We start from the raw sequence: 27655 nt of genomic DNA, 5'->3' as shown, positions 1-27655 counted from the left end.
AATGTACTTAACAAACAAAAAAACAACTCCAATAACAAACATTTCTCTAGTTATTACATAGGATTGGGACTTTTTTTACAGTTTCAATAAAAACGTAGTCAACTTTGTTTAAAACTTGCACCCATGTTTTTGCACTTATACTGTACCTGTGAGTGAATGCCCAGATTTCAGCCAGTAGGCGGCGCGCCCTCACCAGTTATGTGGAGGTGAGCGATGACGACTCAAATGAGTGTGACGTGTAGCCAAAAGCATATTGCTAGCTACATTGGGTGCTACCCAAAGGCTGAGCTACGCTACATTTGCTTGTGACTACGAATAACATTTCTTGACATCCACCAAATATTATATGCCCTATGTGGGAACATTTGTTATGAAAAAATTGAAAAAAAAATTCCCTAGCTGTTCACAAGCCAGCCTTTTTGGGTCCCGAATGACAGTTGAGAATCACGGAGTTAGGATTCCAACGACTAGCATGTTAGCAATTCTCAATAGAAATACAGTATAGAAAATACTGTTTAGGTCAAATCTAAATACACTGTATTGCAATGTTTAAAACCCTTTAAATCTGCTTTAGCACAATACTTAAGTTTCTAACTTGATATTTGTTAGTATAACAATTGCTCGCATCAATACTCATTAGCAGATAGAAGAAGAAGCCTTTATCGGTTGGCCTTTCTCTGCTCATTGAAATTTTTTGTCAAATGAAATAAGTCCTGTGACTCTAATATTTGATCCCTACTTATTTTGCCATTTTGTGTTCGTCCTTTTAGGTAACTTCAATTTTACGTTTGTTTTTTTAAATGAAAGAAAGACGATTGTAATTTGTTACTCACAGTTGGTCGGTAGCCGCTTTGAATGACGTGAGTAAATAAATGATGGCCATGAGTGAGTGTATTCACTTTAGACAGCCACCATTGCAGGACTTTAGATCCTGTTTCATCAATCCATGAAATAGGTGCGGCTTTAGGCCTCAGTGGAGTGAAGTAGAAGTAGTCACCCTTTCAGGTTACAGTTCAGCTGGGGAGGTCCTGGAGGGGCGGGTGTGAGGTTGTTCACTGACGTGGGAGTGAGCACTAACCCGCCCATTGTGCGGTCACGTGGATCCTGGGGAGGGCAGGTCTGGTGTTAAGCAAACCTGTTACTGTTATGACACCTGAAGGGAATCAGTTGAGCAAAAATCTCCTGGTTGATGACTCATGTTCCGCCACTTCCTCAAATCAATTGACACATTCACACTCCACCTTGAGGCTGCGTAGGCTGCATCTGAAACATGCGTCTGTTACCGCGACGCCGTTTGGCTCCCCTGAAACTGGTTATCCTTGCGGGGGCTATCTTCATGGTGGTCTTGGTGGTTCTCCTGAGCGACCCGACCTCATTCACCGCCGAACCCTGGCTCTTGAGACAGGTGGAGAAGAAGGACAAGGTGATGATGCTGGTCCAAGAGGCCGCCAAAAACTTGGGCTTCCAGATGCCGGTCCCTCCCCAGATGGAGCCCACCAAAAACAATGTTTGCACCCAAGGTTTCTACAGCAAGGATGAGCTCAAGCCTCATTTGGAGAGACCGCCTCAGGACCCCAAAGCGCCTGGTGCAAATGGGGACGCCTTTCAAAAAAATTTGTCTCCCAAGGAGACCGAGGAGAAGGAGGCTGGCATGACCAAGCATTGTTTCAATGTGTTTGCCAGTGACCGCATCTCGCTCAGCCGGAGCCTCGGCGGTGACACTCGGCCTCCAGAGTAAGATATCTTTAAAACCTTTATAACTAGTGCCGCTGTTCTTGTGTGCAGCAGCTGACTGACATTATAACTGGGGATGTTCACTGCCACTTTTTTCAGACCGAAACAAGTTCAAGTATTCTCTCTTTGAGTACTCACTGACACAGAATACTATTTTTACTTGTCCTTGAACAAAAAACTTTCTTTCTGACACAGATAATGATTTGCAGATGTGTCAAACTGCCGCAGTACAGCATGCAGAGGAGTATTTACTCACTGTCAGATTTTTTTTATTTATTATATATATATATATATATATATATATTTTTTTTTTTTGCGTTAATGGCTAGGCCGTGATCATGTAGTGGTTAGTACACTTGGCTGTGGCCACAGCAATCCTGGTTCGAATCCTTGTCAAAGCATGTGCGAAGAGCATACTTAACTTCGACCCGGTGATCAGTGGTTGGCGCGTCGACCTCACAGTGCAGAGGTACCGGGTTCAATTCCAGCTCTGGCCTCCCTGTGTGGAGTCTGCATGTTCTCCCCGGGCCTCCGTGGGTTTCCTCCCACATTCCAAAACCATGCATCGCAGGCTGATTGGACACTCTAAATTGTCCCCAGGTGTGACTGTGAGCATCGGACGGTTGTTTGTCTCTGTGTGCCCTGCGATTGGCTGGATACCGGTTCAGGGTGTCCGCCGCCTACTGCCCGAAGACAGTTGGGATAGGCTCCAGCGCCTCCCGCAACACTTGTGAGGATAAGCGGATCGGAAAATGGATGGATGGATGGCATTCATGGCTGATGATGGTTGGTATCTGCAGCCTCCATGAGTACCAATTCCAACACCTGGTACGATCCGTAAGTAGAACAATTCGCGTTAGTGTGGCATCTCGAATCGGTGGGCATTTTTGTGGAAGCTAAATTGATGCTGATCTGAAATGCATTCAAATTTCATTCAAATTTACTCTATAGAATAAAAATGAGAGGTGATGACACAACGGTGATATGATCAGAAATCCTGACATGCTATCAGTTGGTGTGCCAGCGTATCGAGTCAAAACATGAGTAGAGCATGCGCCTTGACAAGTATTTGATATACTGTATTGCCCTTCTTCCGACCATTTATAATGAGAATTAATCAAACACCAACGTGCTTTTAGTTGATAGGAAAACATTTAGCCACCTGAGTGCAATAGCTGATTGGCCGTGTTTGTTAGCCGACATATTGCTATGTAATCAGATGTTTGTAATTACAATGGATCATTTGTTAAAGTGGCCACACTGCCCCAGGTGCCTGGCCCAAAAGTTCTTTCGGTGCCCTCCGCTGCCTGACACCAGCGTGATCATCGTGTTCCACAACGAGGCCTGGTCGACGCTGCTCCGAACGGTCTTCAGTGTTTTACACACGTCACCCGCCTTCCTGCTCAAAGAAATCATCCTAGTGGACGATGCCAGCACTGAAGGTGAGCAATCAGCAAATGACAACAGCATGCACATGCCCTTTTTTAAAAGAATGATGCCAAAAATAGCCAAATATAGACTAATGGCGTACTGGTCACTAGGCAATGTCACGGTACTTATGGACAAAAAAGAAATTGGTTGCCAATCAATGTGAAAGGCACAAATTGACAAGAATTCTTCTGAACCATTTCATTGAACAAATGTTCTCAAACGTGCTCATACTTTGGGCAAACGTGAACTGAACGTAGTGTATTTTTGCTTCGTGAGCATTACTGTGAGTGATATCATTCTGGCACCAATTAACCTGTTTTGAATACCGGTAAATTTTTGCTCAAGAATATCAGGCTTTTTCTTGTTTAACTACAAGGGAAAATCTGTCTAGCTTAACTTAAAATGAGCCTTCATTAGGACTGCCTAATTGAGGGTATTAAAGATAGTATTTAGAAATCCTGGCCACCAACAGTCATCATCAAAATGCGATGCGTGTTTGGGGGGGGGGGGGGGGGGGACAAAAAGCGTGACAACACAGTTAGAAGTAACTCACTCACTATTAGCAGCTCCACTCCCTGTCTCGGCAAACAATTACGTGTCCTCTGATAATTGTGTTCAAGAATTTAATGAGAAGGTCAGAGAGAATTCAAGAAGAAAAAAAAAATCTGGAATTTCTGCGTAAGCTATACCCACCCAGTTTCAAAAAGCAAACACTGATTTCAATTTCATCAACAGCGAACCTGAAATTCCACATTGTTTTAAAACACCCCGTTAGCTTTTCGAGGTACAAAGTATTTGCAGGTGACCCAAAGAATAATAATTAAAAGAAATGACAACGGTAAGTCGAAACAGATCACTTTCCATTTCCCAGATACATCGAGTCATACCTCAGCCTGGTTCCAATAAAACGTTTTCTTTGTGTGTGTTTTGTGTTTTCATATTTGGGACACAGACCTCTTTTTGTTTTATTCATTTAAAAACGAAAATTTACAGTAAGTAATACTTCTCCTTTTTTTCTTTTTTTTACATTGTAGGGGGATAGCTGCACCTGGATACTAGTGTACTACTTCGTTTTTACAATTAAAATAATGTCAGGTGTCAACTATGTATATCTACTGAACTAGCCCATTTTAAAATTTGGGAGCTGAACTTTGAACTAGTTTGCATAGAAAATGAGCTTTCCCGACACTGTTGTGCTGACACGCTGTTGGTAAATTACATTTATAATTGTCACTACACCCAACACGATGGACGGGAACCAGTTAGTTTGCTTTTGAGACATCATCATGCACTGATACAATTGTATTTCAATGCTGATTTATTTACTACAATGTACCTGTGTTCATCTATGCCAGTGTCGTTCCGTGATAGGCAGAACAAATAAATGCTCTTCCGCTATTACAGAAGGTCTAACTAACCCGTTTATCCACATTTTGCCACCAATGAAACAGAATAACAGCTTGGTGCTCACCTCAACAGGTGCACATTCCACACTGTCAGTAAAATGAAAATTATTTCAGGACATTATCTCTAGAGGGTGAATGAAAAGCTATTTTGTAATACTTCTGTTCGTTTTATTTGTTTCTATTTCCTCCCTCAAATGTTTATAGTGTTTGTTCTTTAATGGTTGAGATTTTACAACTCATCAGATACCTTTCGCATGTCATGGTATTGTGAAAAATGAACAGAAACACAATCCTGTGCCAAGTCATCCCACACACTTACTTAAATTCTCAACTTCGCAAAAGCAAAACATCTCAGTAAATAAATCATTTTAAATGTTTGCCCAATGCGTCAAGAGCGATTGACCAGTAGCTAGCGGACTGGTCCCGAGTCGATCGCGAGGAGGGTCGGTGGGAAAAAAAAACAACCCCAAATATTTGTGCGTCTGTGTGCGTGTTATTAATATGATAAGATATTTTTCTTGTTCGTGCCCAGTGCACACTACCAGTGTCACTTTCACAAATTGTTCCAAAAATAAATAAATAAATAAGGTCACCTTTAACCTAAGGGTGGCGCGTGGCCCGCGTCACCGGAAATTGTTAGCGGTCAGCAGTCGAGAATTGCAGCTTGCATTCAGAGCTGTTACGCCATTATCTTTTATTGATAATATTCTTCTCATTCAGAGTTTGTTTCATGTACAATTCACTGAGGGCACTGACAAAGAAAGGGAATCTGGATGGCCGTAAGAAGCATTTTAAAACGGTACACGTGAGCTACGATAGTTAACACGCTGCAAAATTGCGTCACATGCCTCCGCGTGAGGGCTCCACTAAGGTAGGTAGTGATATGCTTTTCATAAACTCACAAAACTTTTGTGTGTGTCATTATTTTTCAGTTTAGTTAATCTTAGCCGTTATGGCTCTTGCTCATCAGGGCATGCGCGTCTAACTGCATGTGTTTGCGTGTGTGTGAGGTAACGGGTCAGTCGCGGGACGTTGGTTGATGGAAAAGTAGATCTTGGGTCAAAAGAAGTTGGGCACCTCTATTTTAGAGTATACGTTACTTTTCAATAGCCAAGTACATTTTTCCGGTTGTTGCATCCATGGATTTTCTAATGTAAAATATTTGCCTTTGCTAAGAGTACCTGCAGAAGCAACTGGAGGAATTTGTCCGTGAACTGAAGATTGTCCGCGTGATGAGGCAGCGGGAGAGGAAGGGACTGGTCGCAGCCCGACTGCTGGGCGCCAGCGTCGCACAAGGCCAAGTCCTCACCTTCCTTGATGCGCACTGTAAGCATGTACAAACTCACAAGGATCAACAGCACAGCAGCTCAGTAACACGGTATCTCAACAACACAGTCGGACAGGCACCAAGCAACATTTTTCCAGTGAACAATGAACATAGTTAGGAGCAGTGGTGGGAAGTCTCCAAGCACAAATTCAGTGCTTTGTATTTATTTATCTGCAGGCTCACTTTCATACTTTCTATCATTTTTCTGATGACTTTTTACTCTAACTCCCTGCATTTAAAGTCAGATTTCGTTCTTCTCCTCTGCTTTGTCAAAATAGGCTCATCACTTTTGACGACCTTTGCAACTGATAAAACACAATTGCAAATCGAGAGAGGTCAAGATGAGATGAAAAAAAAAAAACAGCGACATTGGTAAAATGAAGAAACCGATATCACGAACAAACATGACACAATAGGTTCAGAGTATGCCGTTATTTAAGAGGTTTTTTTTCTCCATTGTGCCAAAATACCCAAAATGGATATTGTTTGAGTAACAATAAAAAATTGTGGTTTACTTTTATACTTACACACATTTTTAATGTCTGGACTTATAACTTTTTATTAGCTAAAGAAGGTGAATTACCTGTACTATGTCTACTTATCCCAGAATAGTTTGACTTCACTCAAGTAATACTTAACAATTTTAGGACTTGCTTGATTAAAATTTATGAAAGACGACCTTAAAGTTTGACTTGCTATTCTTCACTACATCCTACGTCTATGTCCTCAACTTTATTTATAGAGCACTTTAAAAGCAACAATTTCTGCATACAAATTGCTGTACAAAGAGTAAAAATCAGAGAGAAAAACAAAGACAGTTAAAATTTAAAATAAATAAAATTATAACAGTGCAGCACAGTGCTTGACTGGGTAGCACGTACGCTTCACAGTGCAGAGGTGCAAGGTTTGATTACAGGCTTCGGCTTTTCTGTGTGGAGTTTGCATGTCCTCCCAGTGCCTGCGTGGCTTTCCTCTGGGTCCTCGGGTTTCATCCCACATTCCAGAAACATGCACGGCAGGTTAATGGAACACTCTAAATTATGCCTAGGTGTGACTGTGAGTGTGAATGGTTGTTTGTTTCTATGTGACCTCACAACCAGTTCAGGGTGTACCCCGCCTACTGCCTAAAGACAGCTAGCACCATAACTTATGTCTTCTAGTCAGTGATGATCAAAATTTTCAGCGCCATCCAGGCCTTGATTTCCTCTGAAAGGGACAAAAAAATGGCCATCGTGACAAAGCATCCTTTTTGTTCAGTGGAACATGAATCTGACGGTCATCTGCATTATGGAGAAAGGAAATCTCCTGCTTTCATAAGTCAAGTCAAGTCAAGTCAACAGTATTTATAGAGCACTTTCAAACAGCCATCGCTGCATACAAAGTGCTGTACATGGAGCGATTTAACATGAGGAGATAAGATGCAACCCAAGCGCAGCAATTACAATCAAATAGCAGGGGCTCCAAAAGAGAACCATGTGGAACACCGTATGACAGGGGTGTAGAGCGGGACTAAAACAACCAAGGCTATCACAAAAGGTTGCTAAGTCAACAAGTCAAGTCAAGTCAACGGTATTTATAGAGCACTTTCAAACAGCCATCGCTGCATACAAAGTGGTGTACATGTAGCAATTTAACATGCACAATAAACAGTAAGACAAATCGGTAATAAAGTAGGATCTATACCAATCTAGGGTGCGCTCTGTCCTAACACGTCTTACATGTATTTTATTATTCTTATTTATTTTTACATTGATTATTGTTAGATACAATTGAAAATCAAAATGTTTGTTGTTGATTTTGAAAGTGAAGTTTTTTTTTCATAGTTCAAACAAAAATGTCAGGATAGCAGTTTGCCTCTATGATGTGGAGTATTAAGCCACTTTATGAAGCAAGTGTCATGTAGGGAACGCTGAAGATGTGGCAAGAATGAGCTGATTGACTGGGACAAGGGGAGCAGAACTGACCAGACTAATTGGAGTAATGGATGACGTGTTTTACACTCCAACTTGATCTTAACTTTCAGAATTTTCTTTCATCTTAATCATTATTCCTTTGTAAAAACCCATGCTTTTAGGTGAGTGTTTCCACGGTTGGCTGGAGCCACTAATAAGCCGCATTGCGGAAGAACCGACCGCGGTGGTCAGTCCGCGCATCGTCACAATTGACCTCAACACCTTCCAGTTGAGAAAGCCTGTGGCCAACCAGCTTTACAACAATCGAGGGTCCTTTGACTGGGCCCTGACGTTTATCTGGGAGCCCATCCCCAAACACATCTTCAATCTGCGCAAAAACGAAACCCATCCGATCAAGTAAGCAGAAGTGGCAAAAGTACTCACATTCTGGGACTGAGTCATGTCCTTTACATAAAGAAATGGGAAAAAGAAAAAGGATGGACTACTCAAGTGAAGTACAAAATGTTAAAAAAATATGAAAAACTGTAATAGCAATGTAAATGAATATTCTGGTACTTCCAAGCACTGCAAGACCTAAAAATACTGGCTTCACTCATGTCTTATTTTTTTTCTTTTTACCTGCGAATATTTCAGAACGCCCACTTTTGCCGGAGGTCTCTTTTCCATATCAAAGAGCTACTTTGAACACATTGGAACATATGATGACCAGATGGAGATTTGGGGTGGTGAGAATGTTGAGATGTCCTTCCGGGTCAGTCTTTTTTTTCTCCATCTTGATTTTTCAAATGTCACCTCACACACTGGGAATATACATTTCATATAAACATAATTTTACAAATGATATGATAGATACAGTAAGACATGTATCCATATTTTGTACATGTGCCATTTTAGCTCAGGCAGCATGGTGAACTAGTGGTGAGCTCATCTGCCTCACATTTCTGGTCCTTGGGGTTCAAATCCAGGCTCCAGCCTTTCTGTGTGTTATCATGTTATGCTCATGCTTGCATGGCTTTTTCCTCCCATATTCCATACACAAATTACCGTGTTAGCTTCAATATTGGATTGAATAAATACATCATAATGATGCTAAAATGTTTAAGATGAGTTTATGTCACAGAATGAAAACAAACAAAGCACTTTGGGCCTCGATTTCATGCCCAGCGCAAGTCTGGCAGAAAGTGCAGTCGAACTGTATGCATGGGTGGAGTTTTCTCTCTTTTGGTATTTTTGTAGATGGACGCAGTTAAAAAAGAGGTGTTTCCGCCATTGTGGAAGTGAATGTAGCCAACCTACTCCTGGGCAAATGAAAGTGGCTCCACTCGTTCCCTTTACATTCAACACAAAAGAGCCACGCACACAGTCTTTGACATTGCAGAGGCATAAATAGACTTGCTGGAGTCCATGTAGAAGTTCAAACTGCGCAAAGTAACTTTATAAGGTCCTGAAAGCAGACCTGCAGTTACGGATGAAAGTTGAGCAAGGCCCTACGGTGCGTCAGGACAACTCAAAATCGGCTGACGAGACACTTTGTTTTTCTGCAATATTTCTGTTGGCTCAAAATCGAGCTATATTCATGTAGTCTGACGTCGGCATGAAGCGTAGTCTATCTTCTGTTAGCAACTTGTCAGGTGTGCCAGGGTTGTATAAAAGAAAACGCCCTTGGTCTGCCAGAATGCCCAGCATTTTCCAGTGTGGTCAGCCAAATTCCTAAACAGTAAAGTAGACTCTTGCCCCAGCATAAGAATGAAGATGTCCCAGTTTTTTACACCAAGCGCATGTGCACCTGTTCATGAAACTAGATCATTTTATGGCCATCCATGTTGTGATATGTTGTACTATGTATACTAAGGATATTTTTGGACCACAACTCATGAATTTATCGCTTGCCAAAAATCAAACAATACCCGGGAAATAGAAATCATTTTTCTGTATTTGTGCAAGCTATCGTGCGATTGCTATTCTAGCGACCATTGGTTGTTCACTGCTTCACAGGATGCATTGAGGGATACAGTGAAGCCACTGTGTAGGTGTGAGGCTCTCACTACACATTCCAACAGAACTACAAAAAGGCCATCACACTGGATATTGACAAAAGAGTTCTTCCTATCCCAGGCCCGGTCTCTGACTGTGTTTGATGTGTTGTGTGTTATGTTCAGGTGTGGCAGTGCGGCGGTCAGCTGGAGATCCTTCCTTGTTCGGTGGTGGGCCACGTCTTCCGCACCAAGAGTCCACACACTTTTCCCAAAGGCACTGAGGTCATTACTCGCAACCAAGTGCGCCTGGCTGAGGTCTGGATGGATGACTACAAAATGATCTTCTATCATCGCAACAATAAGGCCAGCGCCATGGCCAATGAGGTGACCATTTCTTGATGTGTGAGGTGTTAGTAGACCTGCTCCATATACCGCAGCGCATCTGGAAGCATGTCTGTGTATATTCTCATTTATCCAAGTCATGGTAATGCACAAAGGTTGAATCGAGGCAACTGAACTTCTCTCAATTTATTTGTGTTTGTTTTGTATCGGTGAGAAGCTTGTTGGAGTCCTGAGTCAGCAGTTAATTTGCTAAAACAAAAAAACGACCCAAAAAGAAGGGACATTCTTTTGAGGACAATGATGTTCAAATTCTGAATAGGGAGGATCAGTGTTATGAAAGAAAGAAGCCACATCTGTCATAGTAGAAAACTCGTCTCTACATAGAGGAGGAGGTTTCAGGCATCACTTAAGATCATCTCATTCCACGGAGAAGAGTGGCCCTAACGAGCTGTTTTGCCTCCAGGCAAGTGAAAGACCGGTTGGTGTTCACGGTTGGTATTCACCTCCTCGTCTACCAGTAACAAATCCAACATGTTTCATGGTCTCACTATGGGGTGCTGTGCATAGCGTTTTTAAGGAAACATTTGGATTCAATATATTTTGGAATGCAGCGGTAACTTGACAGAATATGCACTGTATGTTAAGTGCCTGAACATCACTTCTAATATGAATGGGCACTACAGAAACAAAATGGAATGTTTGGTTTAAAAAGTGTTTGTGGTTGTAGCTCTCGTATGGGGACATCTCCGATCGTCGGAAACTGAGAGAGAACTTAAACTGCAAAAACTTCTCCTGGTATTTAAACACCATCTACCCTGAGATGTTCGTTCCTGAATTTAAACCATTAAAATTCGGACCAGTAAGTCTGCTTTGCCTTTTATTGCTCCATGTGGATGTTGCTTCGAGTCGCACACTCTATGTTAAACTTCTCCCACATTTATTGTTTGCTTCCAGATAAGGAATGTCGGATCTAAAATGTGCTTGGACGTTGGTGATAAGAACGCAGAGGGGAGACCTGTTATCATTTACCAGTGTCACAACCAGGGAGGCAACCAAGTACGTCACTCCCCCATACAGGACACCATCTTGGGACCGACAAATTCAACTTCAAAAATGAGAATGAATCCCAATTACATCAATTATATCGATCATTCCAGAGTCCAAAACTCTCAATACTCTAAAATATTTGTTTAACTGTCCAGCCAAAAGTTGAAGTAAAATGACACTATTGTCTTGGTAATATAAGCAGAAGTTAATATTCATTTGTTGGAAAAAAAATACAACCCTCTGGAAACACTCAATGCATTTTAATGATGAGGGAGGCTTATTGGTAGATCCTTTGAGAGGAAGGAGATTTTCACAGCGACTATACACACAAACACGTTTGTATTAATTGGACTGTATATTCAGATGCAGACAAGGTTTAATCCCCATGGGGCAACTAATATGTACTGGTAACCCCTTTCAACATGACTTCATTCCTAGTTTCTTGTTTTGTTGTTAAGGAAGTAATTGTTACGGTCGACAAAGGTAATGGTGGCTGAGGATCCAAAATCGAAGGAGATGGGGGTGGGGAAGGAAGGGTGCAGGGTCAAGTGGTCCGGGGAGGAAAATGTGGAGCCAGGCTGGGCAGGGAGGCAGGTACTTGAACTAGACAAACAAGACCAATTGAGTATGCACAAAAATGGCAAGTGTGTGCACGAGCAATGGCCTAGATATCACTCAAATGCAAGAATCATCTGGCGCCCGCTTGCAGATCAGCAGCGCTCGTATAGATAGGAGGTGATTGCTGATCAGCTGCAGGTGTGGGAGTACCCTCTGGCCCGGCCTGGCAAGGAAAGGGAAACAGACACAGAAGGTCCATGGAAGTGGACTCACCAAAATAAAAGCACAGAATGGAAGAGGGTCTGTGATGATACGTCACAGTAATTTCTTTTTTCTTTTATTGATTACGGAATACAGTGTTCCTTTATTGTTTTTTTTTCTTTTTCATTAACATGATTAATAGACTTCTTTAACATTTGACACTATGTCTATCGATCAAAGGAGGTCTCGACCCATTTTGAAAAAGGAGTAGTAGAAAGCACTGATATATGTGTTCAAATGTAGCGAGTAAAAGTGTAAAAAATGGTTAGAGGAAAGAATATGCAAGTAAAGTACAGATTTTAAAAAAACAAATCATATTTTTCTTTGCCCTTTTGTACAATACAGTCCCCCAATTTGCTGATATTCTTTTTTAGGCAGATGAATTATATGAACGAATAAAGATTCAGAACATGCCAATAAAGCGCCAATGCATTTGAATCCAATTTTAAAAAAAATCTTTTTCCATACCTATGATTGAGGTCTTTCAAAGTATTTTTAAAATCACATTGAGAATAATCATCTTATTTAGACATTTTACCAGTACTGTAACTAAGCAGTACCTAGTGGTTGAAAAAAAATAGATAAAATTGAAAAAATAGAATCGCTGATTCAAAGCACATTTCATACATGTAACTCATACTGTAACTTAAAAAAATTACAGTAATTTGTACTCTGCTTCACAAATTGCAAATATTACAGTATGCGAAGCATATTGAGTTATGTTGTGTATGAAATGCTCTTTTAATCAGTGATTGTATTTTTGAAATTTTATGTACCGTATGTATTTATTTATTTATTTATTTGAGAAACCCCTCGGTACTGCCTAGTTTGTTTGTTTCTTATCAGGCTCCCTGCATAATACCCACCTTAATTTGTGATTTTTTTAAATTTTGTTTTACATTTAGTGTTCTTATATAGAGTGGTTTTCATGAGATTTGACAATATTTATCACTTGCTACCACTCGGGCCAGCTGTGAAATGGAGGCTGTGTCTGTGATCATTTGCAGTATTTTGAGTATACGTCCAACAAGGAGCTGCGTCATAACATTGCCAAGGAGCTGTGTCTCCAGGCGGAGACTAATCCACAGCCGGTGAGGATGCAAGTATGTGCGCTGAAAAAAGGGGAGTCAAGGCCATCACCACATCAGGAGTGGATCTTCACACAGGTCTGTTTGCTTGTTTGTGTTTGGGCCTGGAAATGGATGTGATGCAGCCTCCCAATTATTATTTTTTCCTTTCTTACTTCTGCAGGAAAATCTCCTGAAGAATCCCAGCAGTGGGAAATGTTTACATGTGAAGGAAAAGGTCATTCTGATGGATGATTGTAATGCGTGGAATGACTACCAGCGCTGGAGCTTCAGCTGACATCCTTTGGCCCCCGTTTAGGGCATTTGGCCAGCCCAACCGGACGGAGGAGGCTTTGGCACGAAACCGGGACAAATTCACCCACTTGGATTGGCGTTCATTGCTTTAACCCTTTCATGCACCCTAGTGTAACCTGATAACAATGATAAACTGTCCACTGAGGTAACCGCTGTCCCTGAAAGGGTTAAAGCTAATCCAAGTGGAAAGTCCGGTTTGAATGGCTTGAAGGTGGTCGTCTGAGCCGATGTGAGCACTGACATTCAATGCGCAAGTCTCACAGAGTCTGTTTTTACGTGAATTTTACACTTGAGACTTCCTCAGGTGATGGTGGACGAGGTGGTGGTAGTAACGATCAGAGTGCAATAAATGAAGCAAAATACTCAAATAGCTGAGCTCTTAAAACTTTGGCCAGAGGACACGGCCTTGCTAGTGGTGTGATTTTAACATTCAGATAGAGAATGTTGAGATGAGGCTTTTTACATTTCACAACAAAAATGTAAAAGTGGAAATAAATAGGTTCATATGGTTGTTGCTTTTGGGCAAGAAATAGTCACGTAAAAGTGTGTTCAAGGAGTCAAATTAAGACTTTAACGTCCACTAAAGTGTTCATAGTTTTGGGAAAAACTATATGAAATAACTATGAAGCTTTTTTTACAGGCGTGTCTATGAAAATGGCTTGACTATTTAACAAGGTGTGTGCCATTTTTTTTGTCAGAGTTAATGATTGCCCTTTCATGATGAAAGCCTTTCTTTAGAAAATCAAATCTTTAAGGATCAGTGTGCACAATGTAGAAATTGTTTAGTTAAATGATAAATTAATATTCCTAGAATACAATGTGTATTGAGCAACTGAACCATTTGGGGTGGGAGGACAATCCTAGTATTTGTGACAACTGGTATTGGAAACTTCACGTGTCAAAATAGAGTATTTGTAAATCTCAGATTCCTACGAGCCACACGCAAGCATTTGCTGTTTGCCTTCTTTACATATTACCAACCCTCAACTGTCACTAAGGCAAACGACCGGTTCAGGGGCTTGACTAGATGTATGCTCAGCAATTGTGCAGGGCAAAAGACATTCCTGACAATTATGTCAAGTAAAGGTGTTGCAGAACCTGATCTGAGAAAACAGTGGATATCCATCCTGCTTGGCGGGTGGAATAAAGAGCAGCTGTGATGAGTAACCATAAGTCAAACAAATGTAGCTTCGTGCTCTGATTTCATTCTAATCAAACTGACAGTCAAATGTCAAACATCCACAAGGGTATAGCGTAAGATGCAGGAAGGTGATGACTGCGCCCCTGAAAATAGTAATCTTGCAGCATGACCAGAGTGGGGCCAAAGGTCATGCTGTTATTTTTGTAAAACATTCAAAATACACTGCACAAACAATTGTAGAAAGTGTGTGTGTGGGGAGGGGGGCTAAATGGGGTGAATTATGTTTTATCATAACTGGGGAGAATTGTATCAGAATTAGAAAGAATACAATCATGTTGTTTTTTACTTGAAGTGAATCATAGCCCCTTGTAATCGGAGTGACTAGGGTTTTTTTTTTTTAGGGGGAGTGAAGGGAATAAAAGGAGTAAGTTATATTTTATACTTGAAGTGTTGCATTATAATCGGAGTTTCCCGTCATAGAGTATCGCATCATATATGGAGTGAGGTTTACCTGGTGCTTTAAAGAGGGGCGGGGCTGCCACTGACAGGTGACCTTTCGCTCTACGTATAAAAAGCGGCATCGCAGTTTGTATCGTTTGATAAAACACTCACTTCGTCGTAAGCATGGCCCAATGGTTGTGTCCGCTTTTCTTTATCAGATATGTAGTTATCTTTTAGATTCAATCGTGCACGCTCGCTTTGTTTGCTTTGTCATGGGTCCGTTGTGCTTTATGTTTGCGCATCGCAATCACAGTCAGTTACTGTTCGCAATATTTAGTTAAATATTTTATTTATTTATTTATTTTGCATAGTTGTCTTGTTCGTCCGGTTGCACTGGAATGTTTAAACTGAGTAATTTGCGTTACGGCTGGAGTAATCATGCCAGTGCGCCACTTCCGGGTTTGACCGCAGGGACTTGTAGTCCTTTTTTTCCCGCTTGGTGTGTTTCTGTTGTATGGTTTCTTACGTTTAAACTATGAACAATGATGACAATAATAATGCATAGTGTAAAATTTTGATTGATTAAATTATTTATTAAAATTATTGTGAAGATGAAGGTATTAAATTAATTAATGTCAATTATATACATATATATTATGATGCATAGATTCATTTTGTTGCATTTATGTGTAATTTAGGTTATTACCTGCTGCTGCCTCTGCTTCTGCTACTCTGTTGCTACTGCTTCAATAAATGACCAAAAAAGTACAAAGCGAGTAATCCTTCCATGCTGACTGACGAGTACAGGTATTTGGAATAAATCGAGTTGGATCGGAATTGGCGTCAATCATATTGAATCGCATTGGGTTGGCGTGAATCATATTTTATCGATATTAGAGTGAACCATATCATACTGTGTTGTACTTGCAGTGAACCAAATCACGTAAATTGAGTTAATTGTATTGCAGTAAGGCATTGCAATTGGAATAGGTTGTTTCGCGTGACATCATAAACGGAGTGAATTTTAATATACCAAAACGTAATTGTAGTGAGCAGCGGTGGCAACACTTTGAACACACGCTGCGTGCCGGATTTGAAGCCTTGCAGTTCTGCCTTATTCCAGTAGGTGGCATCATCAACTCAATGTATCGTTTTGTTTTTTGGGGGGGTTTTTTTGCGCAAGCTCACGGTGTCTTTTTACTCTGCTACTTTTTGTGTGCCTGTGTAATGTCTACAGAGAGGTTGAGAGCTGATGGACGTGAAAAAGAAGGAAAAGAAGAACGCGGAGCCGTTCAGCCACTCGGAGGTTTTCAGCCAGCTCAGGAGGGAACTCCGCGGAGAGTTGCAGTCCCATCGTTCCAACATCTTCATCATCCTGGGAGCCTCGGTCAGTCCAATTTACTTAGTCAACCTAGTTAATCTTATTTGATGAATGTTACTTATTCACTGGCTGTTGGCCAATGGCGATTCTGCACTCAACAATGTCGGAAAGGAACTTGTATCGATTAGATTAGTTTCGGCATATAAAGCTCTTATGCTGCAAGATTAAAAATTGACTTGTTAGTACTGTATGCATCAAGTCACATGCACATGTATTTACTTGCAAATGGAATGTGTTCAAAGTCTGCTGGTTCCTCGCTCTCTCTCTCTCTCTCTCTCTCTCTCTATCTCTCTCTCTCTCTCTCTCTCTCTTTCACTCTCTCTCTCTCCTCCCCCCACCCCCCAACTGCCCTTTGGACCCCACATTCATACTTCACTCGACAGCTATTATCATTTTGGTATCAGAATTAGAATCAGCTCAACTGGCATTGCACCGAAAAGACAAAAACGCCACAACAACCTTGTACAGCTCAGTGTCCAATGTCCACGCTTTTTCACACATACATGTGGACACACCCACACACAATGTGGTCTTAAATACAGTAATACCGAAAATACCAATCTGAACAAATAATACCTACAATGAATAATTTTTCAATAACTAATGCCCCCCAAATTAAAACCTACATGTATCTGACGGAGCAACGTCCTGTATTACATGAATAATATAAAACCATATCAAAAACATGTTGTGAATGGTTTTGTTGTCCAAACAACAAAATGTTCAAGAAATACAGAATTTGAAAGTTGAAATGACAATGAAAAGATAGGCGTTAAAACAAATACCATTAGGGGGTCTTGTAAAATGTGTATATGTGATCCCGTTTTGGCTTCTTCTGGTTTGGTCAAAAATGTTGATTTTGAGATTTTTTCAAAAATGATCCCGTAGGGAGATCTTGCCAAAAAGAAGATTTACTCAACTTTGTGGTAAGTCTAATCCTCACCAAAAAAAAAATCCTCTGATGAAAAGCTTCATTTGTTGGAGGGAAGTGTGTTCTCTTGACTTAGGTGGTTGTTCCGAGACGGCCTGCTTCCAGAGGACAGCTACTTTGTGGGCTTCGCCCGCTCTAATTTGACAGTGGAGGACATCAAGGTGGCTTGTCTGCCTTACATGAAGGTAGCCGTTGTTGTTTTTCCTGGTATTTTCCATCTCTTTTAATCATTACACTAAACCTGGCAACCCACCCAGTAAATATGCCACGATGCGGAGTGCAGAGGCCACCAAATGAAATTCATTGAGGGAGCTCCAAAGATTTTTACATTTGGTTTTGGATACCATGCTTGTGCTCAAATTTGGAAAAAGCCAACAGGGACATGAAAGGCTTGTAACTCAAAGATAAGAGATACTTTTATCTGTCACTGTAACACACAAAATCAAGGGTCACGTCATTATTGCTCTCACAAATAGCTGGTCAAACATGAACTAAGAAGCTTCATGCAAGTTGTAAGTTTTACTAAGAAGACAAAGTAATAAAACCATGCAGAGAATGACTCTTAAAAAAATTTGATTATTAATGTGCTAGCTAGACTTGTATGCATTTACGACGCCTTGTTGACATTCATTAAGTCTCTTATTAACGTAGTCTAATTACAATAATATATTTTGGAAACAGAAAAAGCAATTACTTGTTCCTTCTCCTCAGGTGACTGATGGCGAAGGTGAGCGACTATCCACCTTCTTCAGCAGGAACTCGTACCTGAGCGGTCGCTACGACGACGCCGGTTCTTTCCGCAAGCTTGACACTCATGTGTCCTCTCTGCCCGGCGGAGCCGAGGCCAATCGGCTCTTCTATCTGGCGTTGCCTCCCACCGTCTACCACCATGTCTGTACAAACATCAGCGGCCACTGCATGAGCCCCAAGTCAGTATGCGCGCATGCACGCACGCCCCCCGCACACACACACAATAAATCTATTGTCATGTTATTCCACACCAAGACAATTGATTGATTGATTTTCTCAAACCATTTCAACTTCAAAAGATACAAAGAATATCAAAATGGAAGTATACACTTTTCCCAGAATTCTTGGTTTTTCCATACACTCACTCACCAAAAAAAAAAAAGTACAACATCATTCCAATTCAACATTTGAACTTCTCAGCTCTTTAGTACATATTGGCAACTATATTCCACATTCTTAAAATTCTATGCATTGGACACCAAAATTAAAAAGTTCCAGACATATTTGACCTGCGTACTTTCACATTTCTGGAGTCGGACCGAGTCGAAACTTTCCAACTTAAACTTTCTCGTTGTACATTTCAACAATTCGATGATATAAAACTCCAAAAATTTCTTCACAAATTCCTTTCTATAGTTTGTTAATCACTTTCCATTAAGAAAAAACCTGCATCACAATATGTAACTTTTCCTCATTTATTCATTTCCATTTTTTTAGAAACTTTTACCCAATCTTGAACCTTCTACAAATTCCACAGAAATAAGAGAAACAAGTGAGGTTTTGTACACATAATGTGATTAGTAGTGATGGGTCCATGAGGCCTCATGAGGCGTGTCGACACACTGACACACTGTGTTGATACTGTGCTGATACTGTGTCACTGACCACTGCCACCTGCTGGACCTTCAAGATCCCTGCAGCCGACCCACTGAACAGACTGAACTGACTGATAAATTGTTTTGTATATTGAACATATAAAATATACAATTCGGTAATAAATTGGCAAAAGGTGAAGGTAAGATATAAAAAAAGGAAAAGAAAATAGTCATCACCACAAATATGTGTTCAAAGGAGTAGAAAGAAGCAAAAAACCTACCCCGAGTCCTACCCCTTCTTTTATATGAATTGATCATTTTTCTAAATAGGAAAGAAAGTCTAAATATCAACAAATGCTTTTACCCTTATGTATGCTGTACTAATACATTTTTACAACATTAGGTTTGTATATACAGTACATACTCTTTAGAGCACATGTATATGTCGATTTTCTCATATTCATAATGGATGCTACATTTCATTAATATATTAAATAATCTCATCAATGTATTTCTGATGTATTGCTATATTTCATGAGTGTATCGAATTTATCAGCTTAATTCTGATTTGTGTAGTTGTCTTATACTACTCTCGAATTCATTTTTAATCTCAGCAAGAGAGTTCCTCATTTTACTGGTCCGTTTCAGAATAATTCCACTGATTTACACCTATTACAGATACACTCCTTTGTGTTATGTTCGTTTGTGTTATGGATGTTTTTGTATAGATTAGTACCCCCTAAATTATGACAACTTTCTCGAATTTTAAAAAGCTTCTGGATCTTTTGGCAAAGGTTATTATTGTGTGCTTTGTACATTAATTGGGCGATTTTGAAGTCAATCAGGTCATGAGATTTCATTGTTTAATTTGATAAACAGTGGATTTGTGGGTTCCGTCCATTTGGAACCAGTGATTGTTCCGATTGCTTTGTATTGTAGTTTTAAAACAGTGTTTTACTGGCATTTCCCCATATTCCCACACAATAGGTCAAATATGGAAGTAATAAAAGTATAAGGTGTACAAGGATCTCTTATTCAGCACATCCTTAGTTTTTGGGAGGATCCCTATGGTTTGGGATATTTTTCTTTTATCATCCATTATGTAGCTGCCAGCACGGTTTTGCATCTACAACTGTTCCAAAACATGTTCATAAGGTCATTCATCGATTTGATGAAGTGTATACAATATCATTCACATCCATGCATTCATTTTGCAACATTCAACGTGTTCAAATAGTGTGAAGATCATTTGAATGAGGATGCTTGTGGGCTTTTATTTCACAAATTTTTATTGAGAAAAATAAGATGCTCCAATGTTTTAAACTTCAGCCTGTTGCGCCTTTTACAAGCAATTTCTCCTGCTGTGGAGAACACACGCTCACAAGGGACGGATGAGGCTGGCGTACAAAGGAACTCCTTTGCGAGGTGGGAGAGGTTTGGGAAAGAAGTGTTGGTCCTTCCAGTACAGCTGCTTCCTGGAACCTTGATTGTCAAACATGGAGTGGAGAGTCAACCAATAATAATTACTGATTGTCAATTAAATCATCAACATAGCAACCGTGAAAAGATGAGTGAACGTTTGTATACCTGGCGTAATACTGGGTGTATCGCGAACTTTATTCTCATGCTTGGCCCGATAATGCCTCAGCATGGTGGAGGTGCTTCTGTTGGTGTATGACAATTCGACTTGGCAAATTCGACATTTCACCTGAAATGAAATGTGAATAAGAAGTAACTAAGAGTTACCTTGAAATGTATTCGGATTAGAATGGTACAACACGTCAATAATCGGAGAGGCACTCGGCGAGTGCCTCTCGCCGAGAGGCTCTCGGCGACAGAAGGCGATTTGAATAAATAAATAAATAATACCTTATTCTCCAGGACATCAAAATGGTCCCACACGGCGGATGATTTGCGTCTCTGCTCCATAATCGGCAAGGAAGGCAAGGCACGAACACGAAGTCTGCACTGACACGAACTTCGACAAGCGAGCATGAGAGAGGTCTGGCTTGTTTCGGCAGGTGGCATTGTGTCGCCAAACGCACTTCCTTTTAAACACTGTGCGGCGGGCTTTTGCTGCGTCAACGCCCTCTGCACCGAGTCGACGCCCCCTGGACTAAGTGGCGCAGCCTTTACTGTGTGCCAAGCAGCCGATGCGGTCTAAACTGCACCGGTGCAGTTCACGTGTCAATTAGCAGCCTGGACTGTGTCAACACAGTCGATGTGTCAATTAGCAGCCTGGACTGTGTCAACGCAGCCGGTGTGTCAATTAGAAGCCTGGAATGTGTCAACGCAGTTCACGTGTCAATCACGTGACGTAATGAAGCAGCACATGCATCGACACGTGGTTTGCTCTGTGAGCCCGGCGCATGTGTCAATGCATCGGTGTCGCTGGACCCATCACTACTGATTAGTGACAATAAGTGCCTCTTTTGGGGAAAACAATGTGATGAGAATGTAACAATAATGTGGAAAAAGTGGCAGAATTAAGCGACCAAATGGCTAAGTTGTCAAACTGCTTATGCATATATAAAATAGCTCCACTCTGTCCGCAGCCATGTTTTTTGTGTAAGCGGTGCACGTTGGTAAGGATGCATTTCGCATGACAGAAACCACTTTCAAATAAATTTAAAAAAAAAATCATCCTGAGAAATTAACCCTTTCGGGGACAGTGGTTACTACAGTGGACAGTTTATCATGTTATCAGGTTACAGGGTGCACGAAAGGGTTAAATAGAATGCGTGGCTTAAATCACTGACTCGCTCCGCCCAACCAAGTGGTATGCCTTCATGTCCCCAGCAGAGGTTGGAACCGGCTCATCGTTGAGAAGCCTTTCGGACGTGACCTGCAGAGCTCGCAGGAGTTGTCCACACACATGGCCTCGCTCTTTGCAGAGAAACAGATCTACCGCATTGACCACTACCTGGGCAAAGAGATGGTCCAGAACCTCATGGTGCTTAGGTAGCATGCACGCAACTCACACAAACACACACCTGGAAATAACGGTCCTGTCTCGCCACCTGCGTCCAACCCCTTAATCTAGACCAGTGGTTCTTAACCTTTTTAGAGGTACCGAACCCAACCAGTTAATATGCACATTCACCGAACCCTTCATTAGTGACAAATAAATATATATATTTTTACAAATTCAAGATATAAAAAAAATGCATTTATTAAAACCAGAAAAAGTAAATAACATTTCAAGAGATAAGTATCCTTTTTCTTTTTTAGACTCTGAAGCTTTAGTAAATCTTCAAAGTTTCTGTAGCACGTGATCCCATTACATTTGTGAACTGTTTGACAAAATAATGTTCCAATTATCTGATGATCACAAAGCAAAAACATACCTGTACCGTATGTGATTTTTTTTCCAGATTAGATGGATTAGAACACAGTTGATGTTTAAATTTTGATAACATAAATGTCAACGATGCCAGCTAGCTGTTAAATGTCAACAGTTATCAGGTAACTTGACTTCTTCCTCTTCTTACGAGCACTTTGTAAGTTGATGAAAGGGAAATGATATGGTGTGGAAAAAATGTTTGTCTTCATTGTGCCCAGTTATCAAAACAGGTCTAGAAATAAATGCCAGTCTTTTTTTCCCCCCCAAACAAGTGTTTGTGTGCACGCAAGTACAGAGCAGGAGGACTTTTGGCCATGTCTAAACATGACCACCTCGTCATCTGGTAAACCAAGATGGAGAAAGACCAACTGAGCTACTCCGTTGTGCACACTTTCCTTTCTTCCTCCTTCTAGATTTGGCAATCGCATTTTCGGACCAATTTGGAACAGGAACAACGTGTCATGTGTGGTGCTAACCTTCAAAGAACCTTTCGGGACCTACGGCCGCGGAGGATACTTTGATGACTTTGGCATTATTCGGTGAGCAAGCCAGCCAACAGCCGCCGGAGAGAATGATGGGAATTTGCCCATTGTTTCTTCTTTTTTGATGAACGCAGAGACGTGATGCAAAATCATCTCCTCCAGATGCTCTGCTTGGCCGCCATGGAGAAGCCCACCTCCACAGGTCCAGATGACGTCAGGAATGAGAAGGTAACAGGGTAGGGCAGTGCAGCACGCAAGGACAAGCTTCTCCCACTGGTTGGTCTATTGCCGTGACCACTTTGAAAACACTCTCCGCCTTCCCGTTTCCTATTGCATGTGCCTTCGGACATCACCGCGACCGCACTCTCACAAGAACCGTTGTTTCTTCACATTCATCAGCTTTTCTTTAACCCTTTCAAGGATAGCGGTTACTACAGTGGACAGCTTATCACGTTATCAGGTTCCAGGGTTAATTTGGGTCGTTTTCTAGGTGAAGGTGTTGAAATGCATGGCTCCCGTGGATGCGTCCAAAGTGCTGCTCGGCCAGTACGTGGGGGACCCCGAGGGCGAGGGCCAAGCCAAGTTGGGTTATCTTGACGACCCAAGTGTCCCTGAAGGCTCCTGCACTCCCACCTTTGCCACTGCTGTGCTTTACGTGCACAACGAAAGATGGGACGGTATGAGGAGACTTTGTATTGCTTTCACTTCTCGTTTTGACCTTCAATAAGGCTTGGCAATCGGACTGCCAAAAACAAAAAAAAAAAAAACCCGCCCTTTTTTACCCACAATAACAGAACAATTTTCCCCCCTTCCTCTATCGAAAACGCAAATAGCAATGACAGGCATGATGATAGCTCCAAAGTATTTTTGGCTTGGGCACACATATATAAATTGGGTCAAAGGTTTGCATTGCATTGTTGATAAAAAATCATGACAAAATTCTGACCCAAACCCCTATCCCCTACCCACCCCCTCAAATTAAATTGTAAAATTGATCAATTGCCCGAATGACAGGAACACGAAATAACTGAGTAAAACTGAAAACATGGAAATGAAAACAAATAGAAATCAGTTGTTTGTTTGTTTTTTAATAGTTTAAAATGGCCAATCTGAACTACAATCTCATGTCATATTGTGGCCAGAGGGGGAGAATCCCAGTCAATTATTGGACCGTTTAGTGCGGTAAATAAAAATAATTCTTGTGGCAAGCTGCGTGGTGAGTTAGCGATATGTCACACATTAGTTGTCATGACTACCTCTTGTTCTTCCATTTCTTCTACCCTTTTGGCCCGATTATAAGACAATGTTTTTTGCATTGAAATAAGAAAAAAGTGGGGTCGTCTTATATTCGGGATCTAGACATTATACCCATTCATGACGCTAGATGGCTCCAGATATCATTGAAGCCAATGCTGAACTTGACTCCCCAGGCCAAAGTGACAAAGTCCCTGTCACGAAGAATAAAAATAAAAATAGCGGTAGCACAAAGAAGAAAAATAAAAAATAGTGGTAAGAAAGAAAAGAGAAGAAAATAATAGAAGAGACACACACAGGAAACCTAGCGACAATCTGGAGAAAAGTGGGTTGAAGATCATCCAGGTTAACCGGCAGCTGAGGAGAAATTATGATGTAATTTACATTTCTAAAACCAGAAGCCATTCATTTACGAATGTGATTGCACTTTAGATTTGAATGAGGCAAAATAACATGCTTTTTCTCTCAAATATATTGTTATCATCGTTTGTTTCAGATGTACTTTAATTATTTTCTGTATAAAAATTAATTTGGTGTTCAAAACTGTTTTGTGTTTCTGTGTTTCAAACTTGAGTCTTGAAAAAGAGGGGTTGTCTTATAATCAGGGCCATCTTATATTCGGGCCAATACGGTACTTTCTTTTGACGATTGGCAAATACTTTTGATGCATTACCTCCACCCTTAGCATGCAAAATAAAGTGGGCAATGTTGTTCGTACCTTTTTGGGAAGTCAATTTCCCCTCCCCGTCAACATATGCAGTTTTTTTATATGTACCGTACCTTGTCCTGACCCGACCCACCCGTCAAATTTGAGAAATCAATGTGGCCCCTGAGCCAAAAAGTTTGCCCACCCCTATGTTGACCCCGACCATTCATGGAGGCTGGTGACCGCGAATACTGAAAAATATTGCATTTTTCGGTATTTGGCTTGTAATCTCGTTCCTTTTTGTTCCCTCAAAGGAGTGCCTTTCATCCTCCGTTGCGGTAAAGCGCTAAACGAGCGCAAGGCGGAGTTGCGGCTGCAGTTCACCGACGTGCCCGGCGACATCTTCGGAAATGGATGTCAGAGGAACGAGCTGGTGGTCCGCGTGCAGCCGGACGAAGCCATCTACTTGAAGATTACCACCAAGAGGCCCGGGGCCCACTTCAGCCCTGAGGAGACTGAGCTGGACCTCACCTACAGGAGCAGATACAAGGTGGCTTCAACCCCATGATGGCAGCACCTTGCGGTTCTCGCCTTCGGGGTTCCAATCTGGACTCCAGCCTGCCTTCTTGTGTGGAGTTGACATTGCGTTCGCTCTGTGCTCCACTCACATTCCTTAATGTATACACTGTATGCTAGCATGTTAACTGCAGTGACGACCAAGAAAACGGAGCAAAGTATTACCAAAGAAACATCTCTCATCTCGTCCTGGCAGAATGTGAAGCTCCCGGACGCGTACGAGAGGCTCCTGCTGGACGTCATCTGTGGCAATCAAATGCATTTCGTGCGAAGGTTTCCATCACACCCTTCAGCACTTTGCTCAATGCCAAAAATGTTGCGGGCTCAATTCCTTTTCTTCTTCTACTTTTCTCCCAGCGATGAGTTACGAGAAGCCTGGAGAATTTTTACCCCACTCCTGCACCAAATTGACGAGAAGAAGACACGTCCTTTACCCTACAAATACGGGAGGTAAATAGTTTTGTTCTCTTTCATCCAAAATACATTATACATACTCGACATTTGTCTCAAAAAAATTCTAGTAATTTTACCTAGTCTGTCATTTCCATTTGGTCAATATTTATTGTGAGTGTGTTTTTCTTTGGAGAACTATTTTAATGTAAAGTCTAAAATTTTTGCTTGCTGATGTACAGCTAACAACTTCCATGTATATCTCAACAACAATGTTATAGTGTATGAAGAATAGCATGCTAATAAGCTAAAAGTTGATATACTCTCCCAGCTGTTTCAGCTGCTCTGATGGCCCGCATTAGATTCCAGGGCTTATTTTAGAATATTAATAACTTAAAACAAAAAACAAGAATACTAATAAAAGATCCAGCCGCGCCTGTCACGCTCACCTGCTTTTTATTTATTTTTCAATCACATTTCCCACACTGCTAGCGACCGAGCTATGCTATGCTAAGTTAGCTGGATAAGCTATAACATGCACGAGACAAGTTTCAGAGGTCCTTAAAAGTTCATAAAGAAACCAATTTTTTAAAAAGTTGTAAAATTATGTTCTTAATTGTCCTTAATTTTCAGGGAAAGCTTCTAAAATCAATAAAAATCCTTAAAAAACTGTGGTGTTCATTTCATTTGTTTATGTCATGTTCCCCACCCTTCCAATTAATAGTTTTGTCGGAAAATGCGCCTGGCGCCCTTCCCCTCAAACCCCCGCTTCATGCCTTCCTGGTTTCTGCTCTGCTTTTCCCGCCGTCTCCGTTCAGTTCCGATGACGATCACGCGATCACTTCGGGTCATTTCAGGCCAATTTGACATACAGTATGTCAAATGAAGGGTTAGCCGATTGCCCCTTAAAATAAAGATGTGCCCTTCCTTTGGCAGCAATGATTTGAACACCAGCTCAGTTATATGTGGCTTTCTGTTCATCAAACCACCGTGAATCCCCTGCTCATTGGAGAAAGTCCTTAAAAAATGGAAGAAGAATCAAATTACAAATAGACTAGAAGGAGGATACCTAAAACCATAACTTCATATAGCGACCCAAGAATGTTTTTGAAAAGTATTTATTCCCTCCATTACAATGCATTCCACAACATGTTGATTTTCATTATTTCGTTGGTTAATATTGAAGTTTCACAATTGGAACATGATGATTGCGCATGATGTTCCGCCGTCCACAAATAAAACATCAGTCCACGTCAAAGTTCTCGATTGTTCTTTTGTGCTCAGTCGCGGCCCGAGCGAAGCTGATGAGCTGCTGAGGACGGTTGGATTCCGCTATGAGGGGAAATACAAGTGGGTGCAACCTCACTTGTGACCCGCCTGCATGCATGCACACACAGCATGCGCCACTGTTGACAAGTTTTTCAACAATAAAGTTCACTCAAAGTCACTTCTGTATTGTTTGATTGGGTGTGCATGTTGGGAAAACATTTGTGATCCATGATGGATGGAAGGACGGACATGGATTCTTGGTGGATCACAAGACTGTCGGAGATCACTGGTGGACTTTTTTTTTCTTTTTTTAAGGAAGGAAATGATTAAGATTTATTTTAATGAGTTTTCAACTCATTAAAATACAAATCTGTCAAGTCTTCTCCTCACTGTAGGTTTGTTTAAAAACGGAAGAACAAGTTTCTCCTTGTTGCCGGCTTGCGTTTTACTAGTCAATTACACCAATCAAGTCAAGTCAAGTCAACAGTATTTATAGAGCACTTTCAAACAGCCATCGCTGCATACAAAGTGCAGTACATGGAGCGATTTAACATACACAATAAACAGTAAGACGAAATGGTAATAAAGGCGGTAGAAAGCACCAAGCAGTAAAATCATGCTGAGTCGAACGCCAAAGAATACAAGTGGGTTTTGAGGAGGGCATTAAAGATGGGCAGCGAGGAGGCTTGCCGAATGTTCAGTGGGAGGTCATTCCAGAGAGACGGACCAGCAACAGAAAAGGCTCGATCCCCTCTGAGCCTCAGTTTAGTTCTTGGTACTTCTAACAAAGACTGGTCCACAGACCTGAGGCGCCGGGCAGGTGTGTAGGGGCGGATGAGCTCAGAGAGGTAAGGTGGCG

At 41.2% G+C, this 27655-nt stretch overlaps 2 protein-coding genes across 3 annotated transcripts; both read left to right on the top strand.

Moving 5' to 3' along the window:
- Positions 1-1166: 1166 nt before the first annotated feature.
- galnt6 (UDP-N-acetyl-alpha-D-galactosamine:polypeptide N-acetylgalactosaminyltransferase 6 (GalNAc-T6)) lies at positions 1167-15731 on the top strand. 2 transcript variants are annotated; one of them, XM_052056931.1, is made up of 10 exons: positions 1167-1734; positions 3004-3176; positions 5748-5897; positions 7973-8207; positions 8445-8562; positions 9971-10171; positions 10857-10988; positions 11084-11185; positions 13003-13161; positions 13247-14051. In XM_052056931.1, the coding sequence occupies exons 1-10, from the start codon at positions 1271-1273 to the stop codon at positions 13358-13360; spliced, it is 1848 nt and encodes a 615-aa protein (XP_051912891.1). In that variant the 5' UTR covers positions 1167-1270; the 3' UTR covers positions 13361-14051. The 2 variants fall into 2 exon arrangements, with proteins under 2 accessions (XP_051912891.1, XP_051912892.1); XM_052056932.1 differs by lacking the exon at positions 1167-1734 and adding an exon at positions 1765-2571 and having other exon boundaries at positions 13247-15731.
- Positions 15732-16008: 277 nt separating this feature from the next.
- LOC127595438 (glucose-6-phosphate 1-dehydrogenase-like) lies at positions 16009-26974 on the top strand. Its single transcript, XM_052056945.1, has 13 exons — positions 16009-16081; positions 16197-16346; positions 17229-17266; positions 17348-17456; positions 17983-18200; positions 21639-21797; positions 22593-22718; positions 22796-22889; positions 23152-23338; positions 24876-25111; positions 25334-25410; positions 25495-25587; positions 26812-26974. The coding sequence occupies exons 2-13, from the start codon at positions 16212-16214 to the stop codon at positions 26897-26899; spliced, it is 1560 nt and encodes a 519-aa protein (XP_051912905.1). The 5' UTR covers positions 16009-16081; positions 16197-16211; the 3' UTR covers positions 26900-26974.
- The last annotated feature ends 681 nt before the right edge of the window (positions 26975-27655 follow it).

The sequence above is a fragment of the Hippocampus zosterae genome, chromosome 2, assembly GCF_025434085.1.
Source record: "Hippocampus zosterae strain Florida chromosome 2, ASM2543408v3, whole genome shotgun sequence".
NCBI lineage: Eukaryota > Metazoa > Chordata > Actinopteri > Syngnathiformes > Syngnathidae > Hippocampus > Hippocampus zosterae.
Note: the sequence above shows the minus strand (reverse complement) of the source record. Positions and strands in the feature narration are given on the sequence as shown.